The sequence below is a fragment of the Aquarana catesbeiana genome, linkage group LG06, assembly GCF_042186555.1.
Source record: "Aquarana catesbeiana isolate 2022-GZ linkage group LG06, ASM4218655v1, whole genome shotgun sequence".
Classification (NCBI taxonomy): domain Eukaryota; kingdom Metazoa; phylum Chordata; class Amphibia; order Anura; family Ranidae; genus Aquarana; species Aquarana catesbeiana.
Window position 1 is genome coordinate 64,387,869 of NC_133329.1, and position 26,386 is coordinate 64,414,254.

The 26,386-nt window shown below is 44.7% G+C and overlaps 1 protein-coding gene across 1 annotated transcript in view; it reads left to right on the plus strand.

The window, feature by feature from the left end:
• Window positions 1–26,386, plus strand: part of LOC141147976 (uncharacterized) — a 488,999-nt gene that overhangs the window by 118,180 nt on the left and 344,433 nt on the right. Inside the window, exon 11 of the mRNA XM_073635132.1 lies at window positions 22,883–23,242. Coding sequence (XP_073491233.1) covers window positions 22,883–23,242 — 360 coding nt within the window. The remainder of the gene's footprint in view (window positions 1–22,882; window positions 23,243–26,386) is intronic.

Consider the following 26,386-nt stretch of genomic DNA (forward strand, 5'->3'; position numbering starts at 1 on the left):
AGATGATGTACTTCTGTATAATACCTGCCCCAGGGTAAATATCCATCTATTGTAAATTACCGTAATTCAATATTTTCAGTCAATTCAGTCACATTAAGATCAACCTAATCAAATCTGAGTTTCTTAATGTTTTATGGCCCCACAATGAATCTTTACATCTAATGAACATCTTTCCATTTATTTGTCAATTAATCTGTTGCAATAAAGTACTTAGGAATTAAACTCCCCATTGTTCTTAACTCAGTCTATACTTTAATTTATATGCCCCTCCTGTGGAGAACAAAGTCTGAGTATCAGGTTCGGGGGCCCTCTAACATTATCATGGCTTGGATGTATCAGTGCGATTTAAAATGGATATCCTTCCAAATTTTTATATTTATTTCCAGCCATTCCTAATAAAATACTCAAATCATTTATCTCAAGCTCTGAGGGTTTATAGCCACCTTTATATGGAAGTCACCTAAATCTAGGCTTAATCATAATACCTTAAAAAGAAAGAAGGAATGAGGAGGAACTTGACTACCTTACTTAGATATACCATAAAGCAGCAATTCTTTATCGTACGATTGACTGGTTTCACCAGGAACATAACAAACAATGAGTTTAACACCTCTCCTTTATACCTTAAACTGCCTATGAATTTCACCAACTAATTTAGGTTCTCAAACTCTATGGCTATTGCCATATCTGATGTTGGCATTGTAATTATTGTTTTTTTTTTTTTTGCCTTCTATACCATTCCATGTCCTGTTACTTCATTATTAAATAATCTTACTTTTCCTACTGGCCTACATTCTATTTAATTTCTAGACTGGGATAGATCTTTCTGGCCACAATTAAGGCAGGTTCTATCAAAAGATTATCTGCTTTCTTTTTCACAAACACAATCTCTGCACCCAGGATCCAGGCCTTTGGCTGATTTATATACAATTACAGAGTTTTTACAGATCCCTGTCCCACAGCTCTGGATATTCATAGATGTATGACAGCCTTTGAACATCTCTGTACTGCAAATTAACCTCCTCAACATACCATGTCTGTATTGTATTCAATGGCCATATCTAAACTGTCATCTGACCTCTTTACCTCTACTGCTAAATGGGCAGATGAACTAGGATATTCTGTTACTGAAAAAGAATGGTATAAAATGTTTCTATTTTCTCATAAGCTCTCCTTTCTGTCCTAAGCTGTCCTTTGCAAGAAAGGAATTTTAAAATATTTCTAACATTTTTTAAAATATTGTCATGTTGGTACTTGACACCTTCCAAACTCTGGTCTATCTATCCTTCCCATTGCAATATTTGTTGGAGGTTTCATTCTGCTCCCAGTACTACCCTCTATATTTGGTGGGAATGCATGCCCATCAAGCACTTTTGGAATTCGATTATGACTGTCTACAAAGAAGTTTATCAGGAGCAAGTTGAAAACTTCCCCAAACTTGTGCTTCTTGCTCTGATTCCACAAACTTCTGCTGATCGGTGTCACATTTGACACCTTTCAGGGGGGAGCAGATACCTGTCTAATACAGATATTTGATCCCACTTCTGGGCATAGATCGCCGCAGGCTTCGCAGTAATCTACGCCATGTCCGGCCCCTCCTCCGTCCCCCTTGCTGTCTTCTGGGAGACACACACGTCTAAAAAAAACAGCAGGGACCAGTAAGATTGCGCAGCGTGACTCGCGCAGTAGGGAACCAGGCTGTGAAGCCGCAAGCCTTTACGTCCTGATTCCCTTACAGAAGATGGTGGCGCCTCCACCTGAGAGCCGAGGGACAGTCCAGCTTCGGGTGAGGACATCGCGGGTGCCCTGGACAGGTAAGTGTCCATATTTTAAAAGTCAGCAGCTGCAGTATTTGTAGCTGCTGACTTAAAAAAACATTTTTTGCGATTCGGCACTGTTTCGCTTTAACTGACAATTGTGCGGTCGTGCGATGTGGCTCCCAAACAAAATTGACGTCCTTTTTTTCCCACAAATAGAGCTTTCTTTTGGTGGTATTTGATCGCCTCCGCTATTTTTATTTTTTGCGCTATAAACAAAATAATAGGGGCAATTTTGAAAAAAAGCACATTATTTTTTACATTTTGCTACAATAAATATCCCCCAAAAATATATAAAAAAACCCCATTTTTTTTCTTCAGTTTAGGCCGATCGTATTCTTCTACATATTTTTGGTAAAAAAAAAAACGCAATAAGCGTTTATTAATTGGTTTGCGCAAACATTATAGCGTTTACTATATAGGGGATAGTTTTATGGCATTTTTATTAATAATTTTTTTTTTTACTAGTAATGACAGCGATCAGCGATTTTTTTATTGTGACTGCGTCGTTATGGCGGACATGTCGGACATTTTTGACACATTTTTGGGACCATTGTCATTTATACAGCGATCAGTGCGATTAAAAATGCACTGATTCCTGTGTAAATGACACTGGCAGTGAAGGGGTTAACCACTAGGGGGCGGGGAGGGGTTAAGTGTGTCCTAGGGAGTGATTACTAACTGTAGGGGAATGGGCTGTGTGTGTGACGTCACTGATCTCTGCTCCGATGACAGGGACACTGTCACTAGGCAGAACGGGGAGATGCTGTTTACATCAGCATCTCCCCGTTCGTCCTCTCCGCGAGGCGATTGCGGGTATCCCCGCGGCAATCGAGTCCGCGGGACCCGTGACCCGACTCACAGAGCTCCCGGCAATTCAAATGGACGTACAGGTACGCCCATTTGCCCAGCCGTGCCATTCTGCCGACGTACATCGGCGTGCGCCGGTCGGGAACCGGTTAACCACTTTTTGTGGAGCACTTTTTCATGTGCTACTAGGTTTTCATATTTAGGTATCTAAAGTGTATCTATACCCAAAAATGAAAATGTCATTTATTGCAGCTTACCAGTCCTTAGAGGTGGTGGCTGCATTCATTTTCTGGTTTTAGTTTTTTTTTTTGCTTTCTTGTATTTCCACCTGGTGATCTGGCAATTAACATACCTCCTGTCTTAAGTCGTACAAAGACGGTTATAATCTTGGCTGGTTCAGAAGGGACCGGCCAAGATTCAAATCATGTATGGACAGGTTGATTGTACCCAAGTTGATTAATTAATCAACTTGGTTATAATCAGCCTGTCGGATTTTTCATGTGATTGTTGCCAGTGGCTATAGCTGCTGGCAATAGTCACTGTGTGTTCTCTCAGCAGGGACGGATCCCCACACCCCAGTGCCAGGAGAACACAATGGCTCTGAGGGAGGGATTCCCCCATCAACACTGACTTTGATGATGGGGAAATCAAGCCCTCTAACTGCCACGTTTGCTGGACGAACTTAAACTTTTAAATATATTTGACCAGGTGAAAATAAAAGGGAAAAAAAGCACCAAAAAGAAAATGAATGCAGCCACCACATCTAGAATTGATAAGCTGCAATATATTACATTTTTGCTTTTGAGCTTAGACACACTTGAGGTTTATGTAAAGTTTATGGTTTCACACATTATCAATGGTTTTGTAGAAAATCGGTCTCGATAACAGCAATCTGAGCAGGTCAACTTTTCTGCTCACTTGGTTTCAAAGCACTATGAATGAATTTGTACAAAATGCATTCATAAACATTAAAAAGTCATAATAATATATAAACACAGAAATATACCATGTTTCTGTGTCCTTTCCAGTTTTTATTCAAAATGTTTGGTGTATTTTACTGTTATCTGAGCTATTTTATGCAATAGGAAATAAATAATACTTTATCCAAATAGCATTTTTTTCTAACTTACCAAACTAAATACCCCTAGGGTGGACTTTAAAGGCACTTGTAATGAGTTCAAGTATATAAGAGTAAATATTTAGAAAAAGTAGTATTTATTAAACATAATATATAAAAACAATTGACAACATGGAAAATGGAATGAGTACAGATCTGTGTCAAATATCACCATGTTCAAAACATTACAAACATGATCCTCCTTCACCCGACACGTTTCAGTGTGTGAGTATCTCCTTCTTCAGGGATGCTTGAGGAGAGAGATCATATATCTATAATATAATTGAGAGAGAATAAATATACAGTGACACTAATAGAGTATTTACTAATGTATAGCAAATATCAAACTGTAATATCTAACAAACTCACGTATGTTATGGTGGTATCACATATGGACATTACATTAGACTATATTAAAATCAAAGAAAACATAAAAAGGGTTGTGTCTCAGAATATCCTGCTGAGATGTCTCGGCAATCTAGTCTTAAAGCTGCATACTATAATTGGTTTGAAAATGAAGTAAATAAACAAAAACACCAAGCGCAATAATGTTCTAGCGTGACATATACAATCAAATAAGTGTAAATCAAATGTATGTGAATGCACGTGCAATTAATTAAATAAAAATTGTTAGATTGACAATGATATCAAGCTGCTATAAATTATATAGTGGTCAGAATCCCCTAAAAATTTAAACATATAACATAGATTGATGCGCTCTGATACAAAGTTCAATCAATGTGAGAAAATAATTTTTTGTGCTAAAAAACCAATGTGAAAAAAATTGCTACCAGATCGCTAAAAAAAAAAAATCGCATATATATAAAATTGCAAATATATGAAAAAATCGCAAATATTTAAAAACTGTGTTCCTCCAGTTATACAAATCCCCTGGAAGCGGTGCGATATCTCCAAAGTAAACTAAGCAACAATTGTGTATAGATATACTAAAAATGCGTTTGCAAATAGTAATCAATCCAAATTAGTGCCAATAAATAAATAAATTAGATATATTCCCTGTGATAAGTGTTGAATCCTCCGTAATAAAAAATAAATAAATGATATGCTTATAAAGGTGCAATATATATACAATTGATGAGTATAAATAGATAAATAGTGCCAATAGAATCTGATTAAATATAGATGATTAAATTCATGAGATAGGATAAGTAGCAGGCGACAGTTCAATCCTCAGTAATCTGGGGAATCTGGATTCCTGCAGTACTTATTTGTTCACCCTCTGAGCTATTTCTTCCACAGCCACAATGAATGGTAATTTTCTAGTATCAAGTGGTTTTATGTAAAATAAACAAAGAGAGAAAACATTGCGCAATATTGTTACAATAAAAGTTCACAGGCAAAACAGCACAGTGATACACTCACGTGTGCCTGACTTGTTTTAGCAGCTTGCGTAGCAAGCCTTGTCCTTACAAGCCAGCTGAGATCTGCCTATCTGCATGCCTAAAACAAGTCAGGCACACGTGAGTGTATCACTGTGCTGTTTTGCCTGTGAACTTTTATTGTAACAATATTGCGCAATCCGTACATGGCTACACAGCTGACCTGCTCATATATATGTCAGCTGATTGCCGACACATCTGAACAGGATATTGAACAGGATATTCTGAGACATAATCCTTTTTATGTTTTCTTTGATTTTAATATAGTCTAATGTAATGTCCATATGTGATACCACCATAACATACGTGAGTTTGTTCGATATTACAGTTTGTATATTTTCTATACTTTAGTAAATACTCTATTAGTGTCACTGTATATTTATTCTCTCTCAATTATATTATAGATATATGATCTCTCTCCTCAAGCTTCCCTGAAGAAGGAGATACTCACACTCTGAAATGCGTCGGGTGAAGGAGGATCATGTTTGCAATGTTTTGAACATGGTGATTTTTGACACAGATCTGTTGTCACGAGGGCCACGTATCTGATGTGAGACCGAAGTAGTGGGGAGGACTCCCTTGCACCTTGGGTCCTTAAAGCCATTGGAGATGGAGACAGAGACTTGGTGGGGACACCGAGTGGCAGGGGTGCCAAGGGTGCGGAGCACCGTGCAAGCCTTAGTCCGGGATCCAAGCCAAGATCAAGTCCAGTTGGGCAACGAAGCATAAAAGGGTTAATCAGAAGAATGGTCGAGATCCAAGCCGGGGTCGGTTCCAATCTGGCAGCTGAGTACAAAAGGGGCAAAGAAGTAGAATGGTTAAGGTATAAATCCGAGGTCAAAAGGCAAGCAGCAATCAAGAGTAGTTAAACAGGTTTCCAGGTCACAACAGGTTCAGAGAGATAACACACTAGCACAGGAACAAGGGGGACTGAAGATAATCCAGCAATTTGGCAGTGTCTGGGCTGGGCTTATATAGGGAAGTTTGAGGTAATTTCCTGTGAGCCTCCTGGGCATTTTCCCGCCTTTTTCTATCAGGTTGATATCACTTCCTGTGCGCCTCCTGGGTATTTTCCCACCTTTTTTCCATCAGGTTGAGGTCACTTCCTGTGCGCATCCTGGGCATTTTCCTGCCCTTTTCCATCAAGTCTTCTGCGCAGTTGCGGGTTGGCGCCCTGAGGCGTCTTTGGCGCATGCTCAGTTGGCATTGATTTCCTCCTGTGGCAACGCGCCATGGGTGTGCATGCGTAGTAAGCCGTGGACTCTTACAGAGCTCCCCCCCCCGAAGGGGCAGCCTCTGGACACCCGTCCGGGATAAAGCTTGCTGAAAGAACTGCCGGAGAAGATCTAGAGCATGGATATGCGACTTGGGTTCCCAGGAATTCTCTTCAGCGCCGTAACCCCTCCACTGTACCAGAAATTGGTGTCTGCAGCCCCTTCTACGGCAGTCCAGGATGACCTCAACCTTGTACTCCTCAATCCCTTTAATGATAGAGGGGAGGCGGAGGACGGGCTTCAGGAGGGAGGCAAGGAAGACAGGGTGGTTCCTGTAAGTTGAGGGCAGTTTGAGTTTGTAGACAACAGGGTTGAATCGGGACAGGACAGGGAAGGGCCCAATGAACTTAGAGCCCAATTTCTTGGAGGGACATGCCAACTTTAAATGCCTGGTAGACAGCCAAACTTTCGATCATAGATGGTATTGTAATCCAGCTGTGCCTTGGCCATGGTGTCCTTTAGAAGCTCTAAGTTGATGTGTAGAAACTCCACTCTGTTTCAGACAGCCGAGACTGAAGCAGAAGCAGGTAGGACAGGGGAAAAAGAAGGGTGGTACTCCAGGTTGGCCAAGAACGGTGATTGCTTAGTGGTAGAATGTATTGCGTTGTTGTATGCAAATTCTGCGCAAGGAAGTAGGGACGTCCAATTGTCTTAGACAAAGGTGGAGAAGCAACGAAGGTAGCGTTCAAGAGTTTGGTTCGCGCGTTCCATTTGTCCATTGGCCTGAGGGTGGTGGGCCGAAGAGTAGTGGTTCTCAATGTCTAGAGCAAGGCAGAGCTCCTTCCAGAATTTAGAGGTGAATTGGACCCCACGATCTGATACAATATTGCTGGGGACCCCATGGAGGCATATGATCTCCTTGATAAAAGCTTGAGCTGTTTCTGGGGCGGAAGGAGTGCCAATCATAGGAATAAAATGAGCCATTTTTGTAAAGCAGTCTACAACAACAAATATAGATGTAAACCCATCAGAGGGTGGTAGCTCCACTATGTAATCCATGCTGATCTGTTCCCAGGGTCTGGAGGGAACAGGCAGGGGGCGTAGGAGACCCCATGATTTATTATTTTCTGTTTTGCTGTGTTTGCATACTAAGCAGGAATCAATGTAAGTGTGGCAGTCTGCCTTGAGGGTAGGCCACCAAAAGGTTTGCAAAAGCAGATCGGTGGTTTTGGTCACCCCGAAATGCCCTGCTAACTTGTTGTCATGGCAAAGTTTGAGCACAGGAACTCTCAGTTGAAAGGGCACAAACACAGCATGGTCATGGAAGAAAAGTCCATCCTTTTCTTGCAGATGTTCTCCTGAGGGCAATTGGTCTAGAGAGGAGGCCAGTTTAATCCTGGACAAGGAGTCATCCGTAAGTAGGAAGAAATTATAGGCAGGGAGTATCGCATCTGTTGTTGGCGAGTTATTTGATGTGGGATACATGCGGGATAGAGCATCAGGTTTACAACTCTTGGATCCCGGACGGTACATGATATGCATTTGAAATCGGGTGAATAAGAGAGCCCATCTGGCTTGTCTAGGTCTGAGACGTTTAGCTGTATGGAGGTATTCCAAATTCCTATGAGCAGTGTAGACAAGTATAGGGTGCGAGGCTCCTTCCAATAGATTGTCGAAAGCCGTTTGTGCCGAAGGGGACCACAGAAAACGTCTGTTTTGCTTGGTGAGTTGTATGATAGGTGAAATTATTGATGAGAAGCTTTTGATGAATCTTCTATAAAAATTGGCAAATCCCACGAACCTCTGGACGCTCTTACGGTCCGAGAGTACTGGCCATTCAAGAACTGCAGTTACCTTATGGGGGTCCATGGAGATACCAGAAGTCAAATTAATGAGGCCAAGGAATTGTATGGTATCTTTCTCAAACTCAGATTTTTCAAGCTTGGCGTAGAGTTTATGGGCTCGGAGGCGAAAAAGGACTTTTCGCATGTGGATGTGATGTGCCTCGAGGGAAGGTGAAGAAACAAGGATGTCATCTAAGTACACTATCATAAAGAGGTCAAGAAAATACCGAAAGATGTCATTCAATAAATGTTGGAAAGTTGCTGGGGCGTTACACAGCCCAAATGGCATGACCAAATACTCAAAATGGCCAAACCTAGTACGAAAGGCCGTTTTCCATTCATCGCCCTCTCTTATCCGTAATAAATTGTAGGCCTCCCGTAGGTCCAATTTTGAGAAGACCTTAACAGTGCGGAACCTCTGAATGAGGCAACGGGTATTGATTCTTGATTGTGATGCTGTTTATTTCTCTGTAGTCAATACATGGTCTTAAAGAATGGTCCTTGTTTTCCACAAAGAAGAGTCCAGCGCCAGAAGGAGAGATAGAGGGCCAGATGAACCCTTTCCTAAGATTGTCATCAATGTATTTTCGGAGAACTTCTAATTCAAGCTCAAAGAGTGGGAAGATCCTCCCAAATGGTATTGCAGAACCAGGAAGAATCTCAATGGGCCAATCATATGGCCGGTGAGGCTGCAGGGATTCAGCCCCCTTCTTGTCAAAGACATCCAGGAAGTCTCTGTAAACCTGGGGGAGAAGAGTGTTGTCATCTGTGGAAAGGGATTGAACCATCAAACAGGCTCATTGTGGGAAACACTGGTGTAAGCAATAGGGTGAGCTGAAAGACACAACTTCAGTGGACCAATCAATCTGTGGCTGGTGCTGTCGAAGCCACAGTAACCCCAAAATAACTGGAAAAATGGGGGAAGAAATCACGTCCAGCCGAAGATATGCCTGATGGTCTGCTTTGGTGGTGGCCAATATGAGGGAGATCTCATGGGTTATGGGACCCGAGATTGGTGTGGAGCCATCTGCCAGATAAATGGTAAATGGCTGGGGCTTCTTGCATTGTGGAATTCCATACTTTTTGGAGAAGTGGATGTCAATAGAGCAGCTGCAAGCCCCAGAGTCAATAATGGCTGCTACTTGGATTATCCTTCCCGGTATCTGCAAAGAGAGGCAGAGAGTGAGATGTGAGGATTTAACCACATACGGTGAAACAGATGGGGGTTCAATCCATTTACTTAATGGGACATCCCTGAAGAAAGTGACCCGCTCCACCACAAAACAGGAATAAATTGTTCAGGTGATGGCGTTGTCGCTCTTTGGGTGTAAGGGTGCACGAACTAAGCCGAGTTGCATCGGTTCTGCGTCATGAATTGGGGTTGATGCGTGGGTCTGAGGGGTTCTTGAGTGTGGAGCTATGGGTACTCATGGGAGCATCCATGTGGGATGGGCCATACCGGATCTTTCCTGCGACGTTCCCTGAATCTGCGATCAAGCTGGATAGCCAACTGAATTGTACGTTCCAAAGTATCAGGGAGCCCCACACTTGCTAATTCGTCTTTGAGAGGCTCAGACAGGTCCAAGCAAAACTGATGGCGCAAGGCAGCGTCATACCATGCAGTGTCTGCAGCCCACTTGCGGAATTCCATTACGTAGTCCTCAACAGGGTGTTTTCCATATAGAGAGGTCAACACTGTTTCAGCCATGGTGATTCATTGTGGGTCATCATAGAGGATTGCCATGGCATCGAAGAAAGTGAGTGACAGTGAGTGCAGTATAGCACTCTCCCTTTCCAATAGCTGATGAGCCCATGCATGAGGTTCTTCCGTAAGTAAGGCTACTACAAACCCAACCTGTGTATCCTCTGAAGAGAAAGTCCTAGGCTGTAAGGTAAAGTATAGCCGTCAGGCATTCCTGAAAGCCCGGAACCCCGGAAAAGCGTTCGGGCATAGGAACCCGTGGTTCAGGAGCTGGACTGCTCCATAGCCATAACAGGTGGCTCTGCAGGGCTCAGAACTGAGGGATTGGCCATTGCAGTCAGCCGACTTTCCAGTTGAAAGTACCTCTCTTGTATTGACGTCAGGGCCTGAGACACAAAGGCCACTTGTTGGCACAGGGCCTCGAAGGTGGCACTCCCCTCAGTCTCAGACATGGCTGGATTATTCTGTCATGAGGGCCTCGTATCTGATGTGAGACCGAAGTAGTAGGGAGGCCTCCCTTGCACCTCGGGTCCTTAAAGCCTCTGGAGATGGAGACAGAGACTTGGTGCCAATGGTGCAGAGCACTGTGCAAGCCTTAGTCCAGGATCCGAACCAAGGTCAAGTCCAGTTGGGCAACAAAGTATAAAGGGGTTAATTAGAAGAATGGTCGCGATCCAAGCCGGGATCAGGTTGTTAAGCCAGGACCTGCTTCAGGACTATCTTCTTTATCAGGCAGTTAAGGGAGATCAGAAACCCAGAAACTCACTTCTTCACAGCATCAATAGTCTCAGGCAAATGTTATGTATGAAAGGTTTCTCTTTTCCCGGTAGCTCCAGACTATCACCCAGAAGAACCTCTGCAACGCCAGGGCCATCAGGATCACAGAGCCCAACGTTGGGGTGCATTTCAGGAAAATTGCACACAATTAGGCCATACTGCATCAGTGCATACCACCTATCAGGCCAATTAACTGATCCAAAACATTTACCTGCAATACAGTAATAAAAGGTTCAATTTTACATATTTGTGTGCGATCTCACAAAGCTGAATGTAAACAAAGGATCTAGGAATCCTGGGATATCAGTACCCAAATATGGGAATGCACATATTTGGAAAATTAGGTGCTCACAGGGGAGACAGACCTAATAAGAAACTGGAACTGGCCCCCAAGGCCTGAGCACCTGCTGGTTGGGTGGGGCCTGATGGGGGACTGAGAGACTAGTATTCAATCAGGTTGCCTTGCTTTTGATTGAGAGCAAATCATAATGGGTGGGTTCAAAGGCTGCCATTTGACGTAAAAATAGCTATGGATTTACCCACTATTGTGTACTGTCAATAAAAAGCAAGGCAGACCTGTTGCAGAACTAGTCTTTCTGTTCCCAATCAGGCTCCACCTGGAATTTGAAATGGAAACATATTGCAATAACTATAGCGGCATCCTGGACCTCAAGAGGCCTAATGGTGACCTCCAGAGTTAGGGAGAGTTGACATCCTTCTTTGTAGAGTGGGTTACTAGGCATGGTGGGTGTGATGCAAGATGAAAGGATGGGCGCCAGTCACTTTTTGAATGCGAACAAAAGAAATTTATTGTCTCCTAACAAGAACTGTGGGAGAGAGGGTGAGGGCCAGGACACCCTTAAGTAGATGCAATGGTAATTGGCAGACTCCGAGACACATTAGGCAGACAGCTATACAATTCAAGGCCTCCAGATGCACCCTCTGTATTGGCAGGACCGCTGTCTCCTATGGCAACTGCATTTGGAACAGTTTATAGAGATCTTCACACATAACTCTTTAGTAACACAGAATGGATCTTCTCTCTCATCTCACAGTATCCCACTGTAGATCTTCACTCACTGAGCTCCCAGTCTCTCACTAGACTTTCGGATCCCCTAAACTCTTCCACAGCTAACACGCTGTATACTACTCAAACGTCACCCTCGCTAACCTGCTGGGTCCCTGGCTTGGCACTCGCTGAAGCTTTCCCACTTCTTCACTGTCCCCAGGTGGTGAGAAGACTGTTCTGGTACTTCTTCAGGCTTCCTCAAAGTAGTCTCTGGTAATAAGGTGGATTGTCCCTTAGTGGCGACTGCTTCCCCTTTACCTCTGACCACTGGTTCCCCATCACACTGGACCTCTGGAACTCGGTTGGACTCCAATCATGCAGACCCAACCCTTTGCTGCTTCTCCTGCTCCTAGATAGGCCTCAGGCAGCCTAGCAGCCAGATGTCCCTGGGATAGGCCTCAGGCTTCTGGCCTAGCAACCTGGGATGACTCAACACACGTCCACCCAGACAGCCATCCAGGTGGCACAGAACCGTGATCACCTGACTCCACCCTAATAAATATGTTCTCCCAGCAGGCCAAAGGGTAAAGAAAACCCCTGCCGATTGGCTGAGACACCCCATCCATTCCTAGACTGACCTTGCTATGCCCTTGTCAATCTAATGTCACCAGCCACAGTGCCACCCAGTGACAGAAGAGAGAGGTGCAGCAATTCCAGAGTTAGGGAGGAATCAGTGGATCTTCTAATAATTAGCCAGATCATTTACTACCTGGCGAACTAAATTTGGTAGCCACCTTGCCTAAACACCAGGGTGCTACATCTAGTAAGATAGAGGATGAATCATGAAGCAAAGCAAAGAGGGCATCCACTTAACAGTCTGAGCACATGATAAGCAAAAAGGAACAATAATTATCAGCATTAGTACATTTGCCAACCAGCCAGATGGCTTTACAAGTGCACAGGCTTTATAGAATCTTCATACATTATCAGTGGCGCTAACTAGTGCCCAAGTCCATGTATAATCAGTCACACGTTAACCACTTGCCGTCATTACTGTGGCAGGTCGGCACGGTGCCGCAAACTGTCGTAGCTGTACGTCGGTCCCTTTAAGCAGAATAGCAGGTGCGCACGCACCTGCTGCACCGTGGGGGTACCGATGCGTGTAACCGGTGGTTGCTATGACTGCCAGCCACGCGCGATCGCGGGCACGAGAGCCAGATCAGGGACCTGTTTGTGTAAACACACAAATCTCTGTTCTGTGAAGAGAGGTGAGACAGATTGTGAGTTCCTACTAGTTGGAAACCACGACCTGTCATTTCCTCCAGTCACTCCCATCCCCCTACAGTTAGAACACACTAGGTGCCGGTTCACACTGGGACGACTTGTCAGGCGACTTAGCCGCCTGACAAGTAGCGTCCCGTTCTGTACAATGGAACCGCGTCTCTCCGACTTAGAAAAAAGGTTCCTGTATGACTTTTGGGGCAACTTGCATTGACTTCTATACAGAAGTCGTTTTGCAAGTCGCCGCTCCTGTCGTGTCCAGGTTGCCTGAGGCAGTCACGCTGCAAGACGTGCTGCCTCAGTGTGAACTGACACTGAGGGAACACCGTTAACACCTTGATCGCCTCCTAGAGTTAACCCCTTCCCTGCCAGTGCAATTTACACAGTAATCAGTGCATTTTTACAGCACTGATGATCGCTGTATAAATGCCAATGGTCCCAAAAATGTGTCAAAAGTGTTCGATCTGTCCGCCATAATGTCGCAGTCCTGAAATAAAATCACAGATCGCCACCATTACTAGTAAAAAAAAATAATAAAAATGCCATACATTTTTCCCCTATTTTGTAGACGCTATAACTTTTGCGCAAACCAATCAATATAAGCTTATTGCGATTTTTATTACCAAAAATATGTAGAACAATACATATCAGCCTAAACTGAGGAAAAAATTAGCTTTTTTTTTTTTTTTAAATTGGGGATATTTATTATAGCAAAAAATACAAAATATTGTGTTTTTTTTTAACCACTTCAGCCCCGGAAGGTTTTACCCCCTTCCTGACCGGAGCACTTTTTACAATTTGGCACTGCGTTGCTTTAACTGCTAATTGCGCGGTCATGCAATGCTGTACCCAAACGAAATTTGCGTCCTTTTCTTCCCACAAATAGAGCTTTCTTTTGATGGTATTTGATCACCTCTGCCGTTTTTATTTTTTGCGCTATACACGGAAAAAGACCGAAAATTTTGAAAAAAAATGATATTTTCTACTTTTTGTTCTAAAAAAAATCCAATAAACTCAATTTTAGTCATAAATTTAGGCCAAAATGTATTCGGCCACATGTCTTTGGTAGAAAAAATGTCAATAAGTGTATATTTATTGGTTTGCGCAAAAGTTATAGCGCCTACAAACTAGGGTACATTTTCTGGAATTTACACAGCCTTTAATTTATGACTGCCTATGTCGTTTCTTGAGCTGCTAAAATGGCAGGGCAGTACAAAACCCCCACAAATGACCCCATTTTGGAAAGTAGACACCCCAAGGAATTTGCTGAGAGGCATGTTGAGCCCATTGAATATTCATTTTTTTTGTCCCAAGTGATTGAATAATGACAAAAAAAAAAAAAAATTACAAAAAGTTGTCACTAAATGATATATTGCTCACACAGGCCATGGGCATATGTGGAATTGCACCCCAAAATACATTTAGCTGCTTCTCCTGAGTACGGGGATACCACATGTGTGGGACTTTTTGGGAGCCTAGCCGCGTACGGGACCCCGAAACCAATCACTGCCTTCAGGATTTCTAAGGGCGTACATTTTTGATTTTACTCCTCACTACCTATCACAGTTTTGAAGGCCATAAAATGCCCAGATGGCATAAAACCCCCCCAAATGACCCCATTTTGGAAAGTAGACACCCCAAGCTATTTGCTTTGAGGCATGTTGAGTCCATGGAATGTTTTATATTTTGACACAAGTTGCGGGAAAGTGACAAATTTTTTTTTTTTTTTGCACAAAGTTGTCACTAAATGATATATTGCTCACACAGGCCATGGGCATATGTGGAATTGCACCCCAAAATACATTTAGCTACTTCTCCTGAGTACGGGGATACCACATGTGTGGGACTTTTTGGGAGCCTAGCCGCGTACGGGGCCCCGAAAACCAATCACTGCCTTCAGGATTTCTAAGGGCGTACATTTTTGATTTTACTCCTCACTACCTATCACAGTTTCGGAGGCCATGGAATGCCCAGGTGGCACAAACCCCCCCCCCCAAATGACCCCATTTTGGAAAGTAGACACCCCAAGCTATTTGCTGAGAGGCATGGTGAGTATTTTGCAGCTCTCATTTGTTTTTAAAAATAAAGAAAGACGAGAAAAAAAAATTTTTTTTTTCTTTTTTCAATTTTCAAAACTTTGTGACAAAAAGTGAGGTCTGCAAAATACTCACTATACCACTCAGCAAATAGCTTGGGGTGTCTACTTTCCAAAATGGGGTCATTTGGGGGGTTTTTGTGCCACCTGGGCATTCCATGGCCTCCGAAACTGTGATAGGCAGTGAAGAGTGAAATCAAAAATTTACGGCCTTAGAAAGCCTGAAGGCGGTGCTTGGTTTTCGGGGTCCTGTATGCGGCTAGGCTCCCAAAAAGTCTCACACATGTGGTATCCCCGTACTCAGGAGAAGCAACAGAATGTATTTTGGGGTGTAATTTCACATATTCCCATGGCATGTTTGAGCAATATATCATTTAGTGACAACTTTGCGCAAAAAAAAATAAAATAAAAAATTGTCTCTTTCCCGCAACTTGTGTCACAATATAAAATATTCCATGGACTCGACATGCCTCTCAGCAAATAGCTTGGGGTGTCTACTTTCCAAAATGGGGTCATTTGGGGGGGTTTTGAACTGTCCTGGCATTTTATGCACAACATCTAGAAGCTTATGTTACACATCACCCACTCTTCTAACCACCTGAAGACAAAGCCCTTTCTGACACTTTTTGATTACATAAAAAAATAATTTTTTTTTGCAAGAAAATTACTTTGAACCCCCAAACATTATATATTTTTTTAAAGCAAATGCCCTACAGATTAAAATGGTGGGTGTTTCATTTTTTTTTTCACACAGTATTTGCGCAGCAATTTTTCAAACGCATTTTTTGGGGAGAAAACACACTTTTTTAAATTTTAATGCACTAAAACACACTATATTGCCCAAATGTTTGATGAAATAAAAAAGATGATCTTAGGCCGAGTACATGGATACCAAACATGACATGCTTTAAAATTGCGCACAAACGTGCAGTGGCGACAAACTAAATACATTTTTAAAAGCCTTACCACTTTAGATTTACAGAGGAGGTCTACTGCTAAAATTACTGCCCTCGATCTGACGTTCGCGGTGATACCTCACATGCATGGTGCAATTGCTGTTTACATTTGATGCCAGACCGACGCTTGCGTTCGCCTTAGCGCGAGAGCAGGGGGGACAGGGGTGCTTTTTTTTTTTTTTTTTTTTTTTTATTATTATTATTTTTTTATCTTATTTTTAAACTGTTCATTTTTTTTTTTTTTTTTAATCATTTTTATTGTTATCTCAGGGAATGTAAATATCCCCTATGATAGCAATAGGTAGTGACAGGTACTCTTTTTTGCAAAAATTGGGGTCTATTAGACCCTAGATTTCTCCTCTGCCCTCAAAGCATCTGACCACACCAAGATCGGTGTGATAAAATGCTTTCCCAATTTCCCAATGGCGCTGTTTACATCCGGCGAAATCTAAGTCATAAAATGCTCGTAGCTTCCGGTTTCTTAGGCCATAGAGATGTTTGGAGCCACTCTGGTCTCTGATCAGCTCTATGGTCAGCTGGCTGAATCACCGGCTGCATTCTCAGGTTCCCTGTTGAGACAGGAGAGCCAGAGAAAAACACGGAAGACGTTGGGGGGGGGGCATTCCCTCCCACTGCTTGTAAAAGCAGTATAGAGGCTAATTAGCCACTAGGATTGCTTTTACATGAAAGCCGACCGCTGGCTGAAAAGAATGATACCAAGATGATACCTAAACCTGCAGGCATCATTCTGGTATAACCACTCAAAGTCGTGAATGGCGTACCTGAAGACAAAAAAATGGTTAACAATAAAGCACAGTAAATGGTAAGGTATAAAAAATTGCATATCTGAAAAGCAAACATGATAAAACATAATAACAATAAAACATTGCAGAATAGAATACAGTAAAAAAGAGCAGAACAATAGAGAGAGAATAGAGAGAGAGAGAACAATAAAAGGACAACTATTTTTTTTTTTATTTTATATTTTTGTTTGTGTGTTTTTTTTTTTTTACACTTTTTTTTGTAACTAACTTTTATAACTGTAACCGGTTCCAGGTTCGGGTCTCTCAAAATGCGATGGCATCTTGGGAGACCCTGTGAAAGTGTGCCTAGTCTGTGCAATGCTGTACCCTACGCTAATACTCAACTAGTGAATGGTAGCGTTCAAAACATTCACCAATGCAAAGACCAGGATTGTCAGGACAGGAGGGACAATAATAGCGGCTGTCACGCCTATATCCGCGCTTGCTGCAGACACAACATCTTTTTTGGGGGGTTCGTTGGGTAGGGGTACTCGGGAGGACATAAAGAAAATGCCTCTCATGCAGCCGACTGCATTTGGTTGGGGATGTGAATGGGGGAAGTACGGGCGCTGCAGAAGTGGTGGGTTCCCAATTAGGATTGGCGAATGCAGCAGGAAGGGCACTATGGGCACGACAGGCCTGTGTTTGTCTTTTTGGTGGCAGCGGGACACTACTTGTGCTTGCCACCTCACCAGCTTGAACTGCACTTATGGGACTCGCCACGTCACCAAGTGTTACTGCAGTGCTGGTTTGACTACGACCGGGGTGTACTAGGCCGCTGGCGCTTGCCAGTTCACCAAAACACTACAAAAAAAACTGTTAGCGATCGCAGGGATCAGGCCTGACTCTGCGAATGCTGCAGTTATGCGTTTAGTGTTTTGTAAGTGTCAGTGATCGGTCGATACTGCACTTGGGTGGGCTGGGCTGGGCCAGGCGGAGGGGCAAAACGCAGGTGCTAGCAGGTATCTGGGCTGATCCCGCTAACACTGCGTTTGTGGGAACCCTAAACTGCTGGGGACGCTAGTATAGATCTGATCAGATCAGATATTGATCCGATCAGTTACTATACCACTAAGGGAGGTGTACGGTGCGTGCGTGGGTGTTAGCGGTACTGGCGCTAACCTGACGCTGCCTGGGGCTGGTGCTTGCCAGTTCACCAAAACGCTACCAAAAAAACTGTTAGCGATCGCAGGGATCAGGCCTGACTCTGCGAACGCTGCAGTTATGCGTTTAGTGTTTTGTAAGTGACAGTTATCGATCGATACTGCACTTGGGTGGGCTGGGCCGGGCGGAGGGGCAAAACGCAGGTGCTAGCAGGTATCTGGGCTGATCCCGCTAACACTGCGTTTTTGGGAACCCTAAACTGCTGGGGACGCTAGTATAGATCTGATCGGATCAGATATTGATCCGATCAGATACTATACCACTAAGGGAGGCGTATGCTGCGTGCGTGGGTGTTAGCGGTACTGGCGCTAACCTGACGCTGCCTGGGGCTGGTGCTTGCCAGTTCACCAAACGCTACCAAAAAAACTGTTAGCGATCGCAGGGATCAGGCCTGACTCTGTGAACGCTGCAGTTATGCGTTTAGTGTTTTGTAAGTGACAGTGATCGATCGATACTGCACTTGGGTGGGCTGGGCCGGGCTGGGCCGGGCAGAGGGAAAAAACGCAGGTGCTAGCGGGTATCTGGGCTGATCCCGCTAACACTGCGTTTCTGGGAACCCTAAACTGCTGGGGACACTAGTATAGATCTGATCTGATCAGATATTGATCCGTACAGATACTCACCACTAAGGGAGGTGTATGCTGCGTGCGTGGGTGTTAGCGGTACTGGCGCTAATCTGACGCTGCCTAGGGCGACGCATATCACCGCTGGGCGATCAGGGGGCTAAACCTTTATTCGGTAATAAATGGCAGGTGCCCTGACACTATAAAAAATAAACAAACTAACCAGCGTCACCCGTAACACTTATACGGTGATCAGTGGTGAAAGGGTTAACTAGGGGGCAATCAAGGGGTTAAAACATTTATTAGATAGTATATGGGGGTCCCTGTCGCTATAAAACGCTGACGGCGAACCTAAATATTTACGTCCCTAACTAGCGTCACCAGCGACACTAATACAGCGATCAGAAAAATGATCGCTTAGTGACACTGGTGACGGGGGGTGATCAAGGGGTTAAAACTTTATTGGGGGGTTAGGGGGGTATCCTAGACCTAAAGGGGGGTAATACTCACTGCCCTAACACTGTAACTGTCACAAACTGACACTATGCAGTAATCAGAAAAAAAAAAAAAAAAATACTGCTTGCTGTCAGTTTGTGACAGGGGGGGGGGGTGATTGGGGGGGGATCGGGGGGCGATCGGGGGGGGTCGGGGGTGAATAGTATGCCTGGCATGTTCTACTGTGTGTGTGTGTGTTGTGCACTTACTTGTCTTCTCTCCTCGGCGCTGGGACGGAAACTGCCCAGCCGAGGAGAGATGACATCACATCCTCTGCCTGTGTGAAACTACACACAGGCAGGGGAGGATTCCGATTGGCTGGGAGCGATCGCGAGGGGGGGGCCACGATCGGATGGTCTCCCCCTCGCCTCCCGACGCTCCCAGTCAAATGCCGACCGCCGCTGGCACCGGGGGGGGTCCGATCGGACCCCCCGCCCGCGGGAGGCAGATCACGTACGGGTACGTGATTCTGCCTGCCCGTGCCATTCTGCCGCAGTATATCTGCGTTAGGCGGTCGGCAAGTGGTTAAAATTTCTGTCTTTTTTTGTTTATAGCGCAAAAAATAAAAACCGCAGGGGTGATCAAATACCACCAAAAGAAAGCTCTATTTGTGGGAAAAAAAGGACATCAATTTTGTTTCGGTACAGCGTCGCACGACCGCGCAATTGTCAGTTAAAGCGACGCAATGCTGTTTCGCCAAAAATGGCCTGGTCAATGAGCAGCCAAATCTTCCGCGGCTGAAGTGGTTAAAGAAACACTAATATTTTTTACTTGACTTTCATAATGTGCTTAAAATGTTCCTAAGGCTATATATAAAATGAAAACAGATATTACAATTAAAAAAAAAAGTGAAATAAGATGATGATTTCTACTTAGGCTGCATTCACTGCTCTTTTGAAAAAACGTGGCAAAAATGCAAATAGAGTAGAATAGAATAGAATAGAATAGAATAGAATAGAATACAAAACAGAATACAACAGAACAGAATAGAATAGAATATGAAATAAAAAAATAGAATAGGATTTAATAGAATAGAAAAGAATACAATACAATACAATAGAAGATAATAGAATAGAATAAAACCAAATAGATTAAAATAGAATAGCATATAATAAAATAGCATAGAAAAGAATAGAATAGAACAAATATAGCCATCTTCTGAAATTCTAATTGTTTTTAAATTGATTTGAAAATAACTACCAACTCCGAATATACAAAATGAATTCCGAAAATGATTTATTCTAACAATAAATATGACAAAACAAAATGATTAAAGCAGAACTCCGGGCAATTTTTTTCCCATGTCCTTGTTGCTGATCTTCTACCTTCACCAACTATGTCACCCATGTTCTTCTGAGCTCTGTAGTTCCTCTGTAATAGGCTGCTGATCTTGCTGAAAAAACATTATTGCCTGGTGACTTCCTGTTTGTAAGACTGCTGGCTGCTATCCCTCCTGTATCCTCAGCCAGCAGTCTGACACTCCCCCTTGTAGTCCTTTGAAAACTGAGCAGGGAGGAAGCAGACATGTAGTGACATGTAGTGGGCAGAGGGGGTCTCATAGCCCCTGGTCTGTGCCGCCCATGAAGGAGGTGTCCACCTCCTCTGCTCGCTGCCAGTCACTGCCCCTCCACTCCGTCCCCCGCCGCACCGCCCCCCACGCCGCCCCCGCTGCCCCCACCCGCCCTTCTGCTATCTCCATGCAGAGCGGGGATTATTATCAGAAATCACTTGTATGACATAGCGGGGATCTCCTGCTGAGTCAGGTATTGTATATGAGAACACTTATCGCTGATGCCCTGCCTCCCGTCTGTATAGGAACAGTGCACTGTCAATCACAATACAGGCGGGTGGCGGGATATCAGCGATCGGTGTTCACATATACAACACCTGACACAGCAGGAAATCCCCGCTATGTCATACAAGTGATTTCTGATAATGATCCCCGCTCTACACTGGTGGTCACTGACATGGTGGTCCCTGACAAGCGGGACTGGTAGTCCCTGACAAGGTAGTACCTGACTGGTGGTACCTGACATGTGGCACTGGTGGTCCCTGACATGGTGGTCCCTGACAAGCGGCACTGGTGGTCCCCGACATGGTGGTCCCTGACATGCGGCACTGGTGGTCCCTGACTGGTGGTCCCTGACATTCGGCACTGGTGGCCCCTGACATGGTGGTCCCTGACAAGCAGCACTGGTGGTCCCTGACATGCGGCACTGGTGGTCCCTGATATTCAGCACTGGTGGTCCCTAACATAGTGTTCCCTGACAAGCGGCACAGTTGGTCACTGACATGGTGGTCCCTGACATTCGGCACTAGTGGTCCCTGACATGGTGGTCCCTGACAAGCGGCACTGGTGGTCCCTGACATGCGGCACTGGTGGTCCCTGACATGCGGCACTGGTGGTCCCTGACATGCGGCACTGGTGGTCCCTGACATGGTGTTCCCTGACAAGGGGCACTGGTGGTCACTGACATGGTGGTCCCTGACATTCGGCACTGGTGGTCACTGACATGGTGGTCCCTGACATGCGGCACTGGTGGTTCTTGACATGGTGGTCCCTGACAAGCGACACTGGTGGTCCCTGACATGCGGCACTGGTGGTCCCTGACATGGTGGTCCCTGACATGCGGCACTGGTTTGCATTCATATTAAATGCATTAAAGTTATAATATATTAATATGCATTTATAAGGCTGTAACCTATACTGTGTGTTATGTATGGCTTGCTGGCTGCAGAATGAGGGGTGTGATTTATGTTGAAGTGGGCGAGTTCACATTTACATGTACAGGCTGTACCTCCCACATTCACTCCCATCCCAAGGATTCATGGGAAATGTAATCTGATTATAGTTTAGATCAGTGGTTCTCAACCTTTCTAGTGCCGTGACCCCTTGATAAAATTTCCCAAGTTGTGGGGACCCCTAAAAGTAAAATTATTTTCGTAGCGTGGGTTGTCAGCACCGAAGGCAAGACAAGTAATTTGCGCCCCTAACCCATGGACATTTAGTGCTCCCCGAGTCCCTTCCACTCGTACACTATTAAAACCCCTTAAGGTACATTTTAGGATGTACCACTCTCTTTTTTCTCATTTCTTTCCCTTTTCTCTCTCTCTATCCTAATTCCCTACTCCCCCCCCCCCCCATCCCTCTCTCTAGCCATCTTTCAACTATAATCACAGGCAGTGTTACTCACTGTGTCTCCGACTTTGTGGTGTCTCGTAGCAGTGACACCTATGCCGAAATCAGGAGATAGGGTCTCCTCCAGCCCCTCCCACTTCACATTCCTCACCAGTCAGCTGACCTCTAGTCTCTGCCCCCCAGCCGTGCCATGAACTGAATGGGCAACTGCAAAGAGGCTGAGTGGGCAGCCACAGGCTCAAGGATCAGCCCAGCTGGGCGGCTGCAAAAAGGCTGGGAGAGCGGTGCGGCTTCAGGAACAGCCCAGGATTCGGTGACCCCTGGCAAATCATCATTCGACCCCCAGGTTGAGGACCACTGGTTTAGAGAGAGAGAAGAGGATATGATGCAATCCCTATTCTAACATCTTCACCTCAGCAGAATACAAGCTGCATTTTTTGAATGACAAAGCTGACTTCCTGAAAATTCAATTAGTCATATCTCTTAAACGGTAAGAAATTTCACAAATGTAATAACTGTTTAGTATGGGGGGTGTACTAATGAGGGATTTTTTGAAAATCCCGGAGTTCTGCTTTAACCTAACAAACGAATCCGAAATAAAACAAATTTTTTTGTCATGCACATCTCTACTTTTTCATTTTCAAGCCAGACTATCATGTTGGTTTTTATCTTATATACATATTTTTTTTCTATCAGATGAAGAGAAATTCATTGTTGGGGAGATTCAGGGACCTCGTCGGTGGATTCATGGAGAGAAGGTCACTCTGTATTGTTCAGTGTCTTATTGCTCTGAGGACACTCAGGTGATGTGGATGGTGGAACAGACAGATGGAAAAGTAGAGGAACTATCCAATACTGGAAGAGATTCCCTGACAGACTCTGATTACATGATATCTAAGGAGACAGAAAAGTCTGATAAAGAAGGACTGTTAAATATAACATCATTACTGACATTAATACCATCTGTGTCCAAACACGTGGGAGTGATTATCAGCTGTCAAATCACCTCTGATGGACAAAGCAAGACCAAGAAATTCCAGGCAAAGTCTTTATGTGGTAAAATAACTGCCTATATTTATATGTAAGAATGCCAGTATGGTGGCCTGAATTTATGAGAGGAGCCCCGGGGGGTATTTAACCAGCCCGCTCACCTGTGGTTTTTTTCAGTTCCTGTGCGTGATTCGTTACATCACTAGGCCGACTCTTCCAACTCATTGGCGTTCATGAGTTGCACGTTCGAAACTGTAATAGACTTTTGGTTCCTGTTCGCAGTTTTTCGTACAGCGTGTCTGGCTCGGCTGTTGTGGGTAGGATTTGGCTGACATTTCTTCATTTCATTCATCACCATTTGCTAGATATCTGGTGTCGCCCAAACCCCGATACGGAACTTACGAGTCATTTTGTTAAAAAACCCTGCATGTAGCCATAGTACTTAGCCACCGATTCGTGCCACTATCATGCCAAAACATTTCATTAATTTTTTACGTACCTCACTCTGATTTGAATCCAGTCGCGTCCGCATCGCACCGGTTCGTTCAGTATAGGGTTGCCACATCATCCCTTTAATCCAGGATACATATTAATTACACAGGTTCTGAGGCCGATTTAATGCAGATAAGGCATCAAGTGAGTTTAATTACCATCTTAATCAGCCACAGAACCCGTGTAATTAATGTGTGTTCTGGATTAAAGGGATGATGTGGCAACCTAAGTTCAGGCGTGTCTCATTTGTTTTTGCCTCATGTTTCATACCATGCTCCACAGTCTGGTTCATTGTTAGTCGCAATCGCGGCACACCGAGTCGTGCCTCTGTCATGGCAAATCATTTCAATTATTTCACTCATTTCACTGTCACGTACCACGCTCCGATTCAAATTCAGTCGCATCTGTGTTGCACCGATTCATTCCGGCGTGCCTCAGTTGGTTTTTGGCCTCATTTCATTCCATGCTCCACAGTCCGGTTCGTTGTCAGTCGCAGTCGTGGCACACAGAGTCGAGCCTCTGTCATGGCAAAAATCATTTCACTAATTTCACTGTTACGTACAGCACTCCGATTCGAATCCAGTTGCATCCGTGATGCACCGATTCGTTCTGGCATGCCCCAGTTGTTTTTGGCCTAATTTCATTCCATGCTCCACAGACCGGTTTGTTGTCTGTCGCAGTCGCAGCACACCAATTCGTGCCTCTGTCATGGCAAATCATTTCACTTATTGCATTTCACGTACCTATCGCTTTGAGTCGAATCCAGTCCCATCTGTGATGCACTGATTCGTTCCGGCGTGCCCCAGTTGTTTTTGGCCTCATTTCATTCCTATGCTCCACAGGCTGGTTCGTTTTCAGACGCGGCACACCGAGTCATGCCTCTGTCATGGCAAACCATTTCGCTAATTTTATTTCACGTACTTCTCGCTTCGAGTCGAATCCAGTCGCTTCCACAACGCACCAATTCGTCCCGGCATGTCCCAGTTGTTTTGTTTCATTTCATACCGCGCTCCACAGTCCGGTTCATTGTTAGTCGCGATTCGTACCTCTGTCATGGCAATCATTTCACTCATATCATTTCACGTGCCTGTCATTGCGATTCGTATCCAGTCACATCTGCGACGCACTGACTCGTACCCGATCATTCTAAAAAGTTTGCCTCAGTTTGTTCCATACCGACACGTTCTAGTCTTTTCGCCCTACTTCATTCCATCTTCCACAGTCCAGTTTGTTGTCAATCGCAACCACGACACACCGATTCGTGCCACTGTCAGGGCAAACATTTCATTAGGTCATTTTCACATACCCTTCACCACGATTCCAGTTCAGTCGCGTCCACGACCCTCTAACCCACCTCGACTCATGTTAGCCTTTATTTTCCTGTACCCATCACTTCAGTCTTTACAGGTATTACTTTGCATGTTGTCTGTCATATTCTCCTCAGGTTCGGCAGTCGCTTCGTGTCGAGTCATTCGTGCATCTTCTGTTATCTCGGCGTAGCTCTACTGATGTTCAGTTGCCTCAACGACGCAACGGTCCACCAAAATTTAAAAAAAAAAAATCATCAGATCACGGTCTTTTTAGCCACATGATTAACTAAAACCCCTTGGTTCCGCTCACCCCATGACCCACATAGCGCCAGACCAACGGTTCTCAAAAGCGTTTTCCTTTGAAAGTCCACTCATGGTCTCTATTCGTTCGTTAAATCTTCACCTCATGATAAAATTCCCATTGCAGTCGCATAAACGCATTTCAAAAGGTACAGCGGATCTTAGCTGCAGGTGTGTGCCCCTCCCCGCTATGGCTAGGAAGGCTGAGCTCTTCAGGCTCCTCCTCCCTCCACCAGCAACAGATAGGCCCAGCACCCAGCAGGCGTCTCTTCGATCCAAATCTTCGGCCATCTTTTAGCCTCACACCAGGGTGTCATCGCTGACCACCACAGTCGCTAACGTCCAAGCCAGAGTGGCACCTGGCCATGGCCATCCCTGACCCGAGCGCACTCCGGGTTCTGACACCCCCCCTGCAGGTACAACAGGAAAGAGTTCCACTATCTTCCCAGCCCACCCGGTCCAAGCGAGCATCAGGAAGGAAATTTTGGATAGCAAGGATGTCAACCTTGTTTCCCTCCTCATTTTGGCCCGCGACCTGGCAGAAGAAAAAAAAAAATATTTATATTCATAGCCCACTCCCTCACTAGCCACCTTCCTTGTTCAAAGATTTTTCAGCAGGATTCCTTACTGGCCTCATCACACTGCCCCACACGACTCACGAATGCAAGAACCCCCGCCCAGCGGTCACTGATGAACAGGCCGTAGATCAGCCATTACAGGCTGAACTTGACCGAGGCTTCATCATCAATGCCTTCGCTCAGCCCCCTTTCAACATCTCGAGAGTTAGCCCTATTGGGCTTGTCAAGTGCAAATTTTCGAATAACATTCGCTTGGTGTACGACCTGTCCGCACCTCATTCTTCCCGCGTTGAATTCCCTAATTCTGTCAGAGGAACTCTCCCCAAAATATGCTTCAGTAGACATGGCGATTCAGGCCGTTTTCAAAGTAGGCACAGGCGCCTGGCTCTCTAAAACCAATATATCGGAAGCTTTTAAGCTTCTACCCGTCCCTCTGCTGCTGGCACGGCATTAAAAGACTCAACCTGGACACCCGCTCCACACAGGCCAGCCTCCCTCTCGACAAACTGACCCGCATCTGGTCAACCCTT